The 8,398-nt window shown below is 36.7% G+C and overlaps 1 protein-coding gene across 1 annotated transcript; it reads right to left on the bottom strand.

The window, feature by feature from the left end:
* Positions 1–4,698: 4,698 nt before the first annotated feature.
* Positions 4,699–5,039, bottom strand: LOC108378603 (prostatic spermine-binding protein-like; the record flags this gene model as incomplete). Its single annotated transcript, XM_017634908.1, has 1 exon — positions 4,699–5,039. A coding segment is annotated over one exon (341 nt), but the record flags the coding sequence as incomplete, so codon positions are not given.
* Positions 5,040–8,398: the final 3,359 nt, after the last annotated feature.

The raw sequence follows: 8,398 nt of genomic DNA, 5'->3' as shown, positions 1-8,398 counted from the left end.
AACATGTTGCACTCCCACAGTCCAGCAATACACGTGCGCCATGTTAGCATAATTATGGTTCACACCTTTGTCAAGGCCAAGTGCATTTCATCATACATATCATGCAATAGCAATATTGCGCATCGCTATGAGACACCTATGGGAACCGTCGGCCACAGTTTGTACCTCTGACTAATGCTTATGCAACCATTAGTATAACGGAGCCAATGCATTAGGCATTGCAGCGATGTCAGCATAATTCCATTTCACACGGTTGTGAAATCAGTGCATTGCGCATACCCAGTTACCTGTGGGAATTCAAGGCCAAGGCGGCTCACTGACATCGCGTATGTCTGGCTATAGAACAACGGCTGCGGAATAGGCTATAAAGGGCGGCAGAACTCGGAGCAGGGGCAGTTGCATCGGGGTGTTACTTTTGTAAATTAGGTTTACTTATTTACGTCAATAAAGTGCTTCTATTTAACGTCCAAATTATCTCTTTCAATTCCAGGGCAAGTTGGCCCTTTTATTTTTTTTAGTTATTCAGGACCTTCAGTCCTTGACTTGTAAATTAATGTAACTACACGAGTGTTACCGAGTTTACTACTGAAATATATGTTGTTAATTCTTTGGGAATTTTGTGGGATAAATTTTAAAGATGTGTGTAATTGAGGGATTTTTTCCCAATTCTCGTGGGTAATTTTACAGAGAATGTCTGGTGTCACTGCTATCTAACTCACATAGCTATTTATGCTTTGTAAACAAATTACAGTTATGAAGATTAACTTATTGCAAACACATAGCTAACGAAACTGTGCAATGTTTAATCTACCACGAGATAGTGGAAGTAATAATTTTAAAAGACAAACCTTGGTCGACAATAAAAACATCTTTGCTACAAAAACAAATAATTGCGCAAGGCCACTGTAAAAACAATGCAATTTAAAAGTAAAATAATGCGAAAGACTTAAATCAACACGCAAGCAAAAAGAGAAAATTCGCAAGCAACCTATATGGATACGCATGCAATGCGTATCTCCATACATACCTACGTGCGTGCGCCTTTAAGTAACTTGAGACCATTTTCTCGAGGCCTGTTAAATTTATCGATTTTCCCTTCTCCAAGTTCACTAAATGGACCACCAATATCATATTTTTGGTTGACTTATTCAAAAACCGAGGAACGTCCATCTAATCTGCGGGACGCAGATCTTTAAAGGGGGAGGAGCTAACACATCCGCCAACATGTTGCATTCCCACAGTCCAGCAATACACGTGCGCCATGTTAGCATAATTATGGTTCACAACATAGTTGACATCCTACACCTTTGTCAAGGCCAAGTGCATTTCATCATACATATCATGCAATAGCNGTCACCCAACATGTTGCACTCCCACAGTCCAGCAATACACGTGCGCCATGTTAGCATAATTATGGTTCACACCTTTGTCAAGGCCAAGTGCATTTCATCATACATATCATGCAATAGCAATATTGCGCATCGCTATCAGACACCTATGGGAACCGTCGGCCACAGTTTGTACCTCTGACTAATGCTTATGCAACCATTAGTATAACGGAGCCAATGCATTAGGCATTGCAGCGATGTCAGCATAATTCCATTTCACACGGTTGTGAAATCAGTGTATTGCGCATACCCAGTTACCTGTGGGAATTCAAGGCCAAGGCGGCTCACTGACATCGCGTATGTCTGGCTATAGAACAACGGCTGCGGAATAGGCTATAAAGGGCGGCAGAACTCGGAGAAGGGGCAGTTGCATCGGGGTGTTACTTTTGTAAATTAGGTTTACTTATTTACGTCAATAAAGTGCTTCTATTTAACGTCCAAATTATCTCTTTCAATTCCAGGGCAAGTTGGCCCTTTTATTTTTTTTAGGTATTCAGGACCTTCAGTCCTTGACTTGTAAATTAATGTAACTACACGAGTGTTACCGAGTTTACTACTGAAATATATGTTGTTAGTTCTTTGGGAATTTTGTGGGATAAATTTTAAAGATGTGTGTAATTGAGGGATTTTTTCCCAATTCTCGTGGGTAATTTTACAGAGNATCCTTGACTTGTAAATTAATGTAACTACACGAGTGTTACCGAGTTTACTACTGAAATGTATGTTGTTAATTCTTTGGGAATTTTGTGGGATAAATTTTAAAGATGTGTGTAATTGAGGGATTTTTTCCCAATTCTCGTGGGTAATTTTACAGAGAATGTCTGGTGTCACTGCTATCTAACTCACATAGCTATTTATGCTTTGTAAACAAATTACAGTTATGAAGATTAACTTATTGCCCACACATAGCTAACGAAACTGTGCAATGTTTAATCTACCACGAGATAGTGGAAGTAATAATTTTAAAAGACAAACCTTGGTCGACAATAAAAACATCTTTGCTACAAAAACAAATAATTGCGCAAGGCCACTGTAAAAACAATGCAATTTAAAAGTAAAATAATGCGAAAGACTTAAATCAACACGCAAGCAAAAAGAGAAAATTCGCAAGCAACCTATATGGATACGCATGCAATGCGTATCTCCATACATACCTACGTGCGTGCGCCTTTAAGTATGCTACACGCAAGTAAACGACATAGTACATTAACAGATAAAACCACAGCGCTGCTGAAGAAGACAATGCAGTCGAAAAAGAGAGATAGGGAGCGTAAGGGAACAGCAAGGAAGCTGATTTTGTCAACAACTTTTTACATACATAGTAAGCGAGAAAGTATTTTATTTATTTCTTTTTTTTAGTTTTTTTCTGCTGCTGTCATGGACAGCCCACATATGTATGCGCATGTTTGTGTGGCTTGTTTACGTAGAAAATTTTAAATGAATGCGGGACCATACGTATACCTAAAAGAGTATACACAAAATGATAAGTGAACTGGACAGCAAGGACCACAAGCTGAACTAAAGTGAAATAAAACGTAATAGAGTGGAAGAGTGCGAGCCAGAAACAGAGCATAAAGTTAAAGTGAATTTGAGCAAAGTTAAGTGGGGCGAAGTGTGGAGTGCAGTCGAAGTGTAGATGGGATTGGGTAACTGACCGTCGCATAGCAAATGAACGCTTCAAGTGGAAGTGTATGGGCTGCAGAGATTATCGATGAGTTTGCAAAAGGCAGCGAGCGCAACGAGACAGCCAAAGCAGCGGTGACGACAAGCGGGGGTTAATAAACGGGGAAAGGGAATGTTAGCGAGCAGTAAAGGACGGTACACCACAACATTTTCTCTGATTTGGTGTGATCAGCAGGAAATGCGCGCACACATCCATACAACATTAGGTCTAGTACATAGCTAAAAACCTAATAAAAGGCGTTCAATTGGAAAGGATGTGTAAGTCACATTCTTTTTTTTTAATTTTATATCATACACAATATGCTTAAATATGTAGGTCGCTGTGGCACACACCACCCACACCAATACAAGTACACATGAACTTATTTCATCAGACACTAGCACGCACTATGCGTCAGCACCACGGTCAACAAGCGCGTCTTCATCGTAGTCACAGTCTACATGCGCTCCACAACTACACCTACACAAACTCCTCAGCTGGCTATAAGCCAAGCAATCGTTTGTTTGTGCCATCGCCGCGCGCTACGTCTGTCAATCAATGTGGTACGGCGGTCGCATTTTACGTGCGTGGCATGCCAACTGGCACGCATGTGTATGCTTATACATACATACATATATTTCTATATACATATATTTATTCGCATATAAAAGTATTTGGATGCTTGTTTTCCTTATTTCCTCTGTTATTGTTGCTGTTGTTCCGTCGTTCGCTCGCTCGCTGAATTTGTGTCACTGGGATATTGAAGTTTAAGTTGCTGCTGTTGTTTTTGATTGCCCGTAATCTGCGTATCTTTTGCATTGTTGTTGTCATTGGCGCTGAATGTATATAGATACATATTTTGTACATACAAACATACTTACGAATATTGTCCAAGACTATTGCTTGCTCTTGTTTTGCGTTCATCTTCTTTTGCCACAGCATCGTCTTTCTTGGCGCTTATTGCCAGCATTATCCCCTTTGATTTTATTCCGACCATTATTGTCTCCGTTATTTGCTGGTATGAGTATTTTTTTTTGCTGCTATTTCTATGCATTTGTTGTTATTGCTATAGTTGTTGTAGTGGCTGCTGTTTTCGTTGTTGCATGCGGTCGTTTATTTTGTTGCCATTTCCAATTTGATTTGCTTGAGTGCGTTTTGCATCCGTTGCACAATGCTGAGTTGGCTTTCTTATGATTTGTTGTTGTTGTTGTTGTTGGTAGTTTTTGGTCTGCATTTTCCTTTGTTTTTGCTTTTATATGTTGCATTTACGCAACTTTGTCCGCGTAAGGTTTTTGAACTAAGAGCACTGGGTTAAGTATACTTTTGTGACACTAATTTAATTCTTGGTGGATGTCTTTTAATTTGACCCCTAAATATTTATGTATATAATTTTGATTTCGAGTATACATTGACTACGTACATTCGTATAAAAATCAAGGCTTTATCATCGTCATCATTACCTATGGTGCCCTATTATCTGCACAACTCTTCCTCTAAGCATAAATGACTCAGAAAGTTAAGAAAAGTGATCGATGGGAGGCGGTGCATGTGTTCGTACCCTACACCACAGAAGAGCGACTGTGGGAATGATGAATCGGTAACTATCTCGAACCTGCAGCAAAGAAAGGCTACTAGCCGATTGGAGTTTCATTTACTGCCATGATGCTTCCCAAATTGGTACACCAGCCTTCCGTTAGTTGTAAGCTTCTCATCATCATCGTTATCCTCGTTATCATCACCATCATAATCATCATCATCACCATCACCATTTTCATCATCATTTTCACCATCATTATCGTCATCATCACCATTATCGTCAATATCATTATCATTATTATCATCATTATCATCATCGCAGTTACCATAATTATCATCATGATCATGATGATGATCATCATTAAAATTAGCATAATCATCATCATTATCATCATGGCGATCATTTTCATCACGATCGTTATTACCATAATCATCGTCATCATGACAATAATCTTCATCATCATCATTATCATAATAAACTTTATCATCATCATTATAATTGTTATCATCATCATCATAAATAATTATCATTTAGCTGAGCTAAAGGGGTTACAGCGAACGGTCCGTATATCCTTGCTCATCAATGTTTCAGTAGGCGAGAATGCCACCTTGGTAAATTGGCTAGCAGACCAATGCTGCTTGGGCTTAAATCTTAGCTAGATTTCAAGTATGTAAGCTCAAGATTCGTCGGTATTAAAATGTTCGCGCAGGCTCAGTTGAGATTTAATTTAGATTTTTTGTCTGACCACACTCTGAACACAAAACCACAGAATAACTTCAGCCAATGCCCGCGTAGCTTAATAAAGCCGATTTTTTTTCTTCGAATCTGTCGTCGAAACCTGTATTATAGATTAAATACTTTTTTGTTGCTATGTATATACTAAATAATAGCACTTGTATAATTTTTTTTTTAAACATGTGTGCCGCTTTCGACGTTAATTTAATTTTTTTATAAGCTTTTATTTAACTTGGTCATCCCGCGCAAATCGCGGAAATTTCCAATCGATTGTAAACTGACTTCCCGACAAGTTGGAGACTTGAAATTTTCAACATAGTTCCAATCCCGATGACACTGCAATTTAAAAAGTAAATGAATTCTCCATATGGTCCAGGGGTCTTGATTCAAAGGCGGTCAAAAAATAGTAAGATTTATGGCTAACAGAGCGTAATTTGCCAAAGAACGTAAAACCACTATAAAATTGTTAAAGCTGCCGGCGCCCCGCGGCGGTAGTGTAGCAAAGCTATTCCTAGTCTAGATATGAACCTCGTTGTAGGCATCATATCAGGGAGATACAATTAAAAGACTCCAGATGTCGCTCCATTAGAAGAAGTTAAATATAGCGCCTAAATATATGCCATGCTACAGCGGAAATGGACGGCACGCCATTTCTTTAAATAAAATTAACTGCTGCTATATGTACATATGTATGTTTAAACAAAACGTAAGCAAACAACATTTGGCTTGCCAAGTCTTCTGTTCTCTTTCATTGCAAGTAGAATTATTTTAATATCTATTTCAAAATTTTGTACATAAAATAAAATAACACTTTTTAATATACAACGCTTTTATAAATGGACTAAAAATTTTAATATAATAAAATTACTAACAAATTGTACTAATTTATTTCGTTTTTAAAAAAGCTTGTCAGCGAATTCAGCGTACATGCATAATTGGTTAGGTATGTATGTATATGTATGTATGCAGATATTTAAATACCAGTTTGCTATTCGCGCGACAAGCTTTTTTAAAAACGAAGTGAATTAGTACAATTTGTTAGTAATTTTCATTAGAGTGTGAATAACTCCTTTCACTAAATGGCTTTTAGTAACTTTAACGAGATCATAACTTATTTTATTTTATTCATTTTAGTGCAGTTTTGACAAAATTTTCATGCTAAAAAATCTTTTGTTACACTACTTCATTTTATTCCTTTGATTGTACAGGTTAAATAAAAGCTTGTTTTTAAAAAATATTTTTTTTACATTATTTTATTTTTTTTTTTATAATTTCCTCTAATGCAAATAAGTACATAATAAATTTTTCATGTTATTTTATACTTTCCTCCAACTCTTCATCATCCTCTCTTTATCCAGCTATACATCCCGAACATATAATTTATGATTTTGACAGTGTATTTTGTGGCATAATTTTTGGCGCACGCACAAAACTATTAAGCTAGCTTTTTCTCAGTAACTCATACTTATATTCAAAACTGATAATTAAGTTATTAGAAACCACAACAACGGCAGGCAACAAACACACACCAAATCTGACAATCTTATTGTATGTACACCAAGGAGTTGTGCGGCGTCGTAAAATTTTGATTAATATGATGACTCGAATTTTGAGTGAGGTATCATTTGGCATGGCTGTCAACCAACTGTGCGCCGATATGTATGCATGTGTGTGAGTTTCCTGCTGGTTATTTTATGGTTATAATTTAAAAAATACGTGAATATAAACAAGTGATGATTGCATGTTGAGGGTGAGAAAGTTTGGTGGTTTAGGTAGGGGTCGTGGAGGCAATGTAAACTTTTTGACTATTCCAGCCCGTGGGCTGATAACTTTATGATATTTTCATTAATTAAGGCCACAGGGGATACTGTTGACATACAGTCACACACTCATATACATATACGAATAAGTAAACTTGAGCGTTAATTAATAGCGACACATGGAATCCCAAGGCATCAAATTGGGTTTGAAAACAAGAGAAAGGGTTTGAAAAAATTGCGTAATGGAGGCCTATATGAATGAACGAAGTTGGCAAAAGTTTTGAAATGTCAAAAATCAAAGAGGGCCGTTTGACATTAGTGGTTAAAGGATACCCCATTTTTGTTATTTTTGGCTTTAGAGGCTTTAAAGGTTAGCGAACATGAAGAATTAGTGAAAGTATTGACTATTAGTGAAAATTTATAATATATAGATCAATGTAAACGTTTGTAGCTGTATGGCTTTACAGCGCCTAAAAGTATATAAATAGCAGTTCAATATGTGCCAAAATTACATGGAAGATACACTTGTATAGTGACTTTCTCCATTTTTGTTTTAGCTGAGGTACAAATTTCTCATTTAATTTATTTTAAGACTGAATATTCTGCTTTAGCATGACATATTTTAAGACGCAGCTGTGTCATATTTCACTTTCTAATACCCGCGCTACTAATTTATTGCCTATGACTTTAATCACAACTCAAATGTGCTGCTTGCCGTTATCTCAGAGCGGCTTTTATATGGAAAAAATCCGCCTTTAATGCTCTACGTAGCAGACACGCATCACACCCTTATTTTTCTTCACTTTACATACTTATCTCATTGCGTAATCACAAAAAATAAATTACACAATTACAATACTGTTGGTTTTCAGTGACTCGCAGCTACATTAAAAATTACCAGGCAAGCGCCTCTAAGTATGCAACAATTCAAATTTTCAAATGGGTTCAATCTTGCGCATTCTAGTTATAATTTATTGCTAAATGGTAATTACCTACTTGTGTTCGGAAGTTAATATTTACAAAATCCCTCAGCAATTTTAATATTTTCTCACATACGCAATCTTGTTCTAGTTTCTTTTTTATTGCATACTTTTAGCTGCTGCATTTTAATAACATGACTCATTACACACAAAAATGGTATTGACACATAAGCAGTGATATATTTTTGCATGCACGTATATGTAAGCAAGCTCATATACTACACCAACAGCAAGAGCTAATGTTTTTTTTGTCCTGTTAACACTTTAAATATATAACAATATATCAGTCCATATACGGATAAAAAGTTGACTTTTGTTTGACTCTATCTCCATCT

This window comes from Rhagoletis zephyria, unplaced genomic scaffold (assembly GCF_001687245.7).
Source record: "Rhagoletis zephyria isolate East Lansing unplaced genomic scaffold, Rhagoletis_zephyria_1.1 Rzeph_scaffold_14521, whole genome shotgun sequence".
NCBI classification, from domain to species: Eukaryota; Metazoa; Arthropoda; class Insecta; order Diptera; family Tephritidae; genus Rhagoletis; species Rhagoletis zephyria.
Note: the sequence above shows the minus strand (reverse complement) of the source record. Positions and strands in the feature narration are given on the sequence as shown.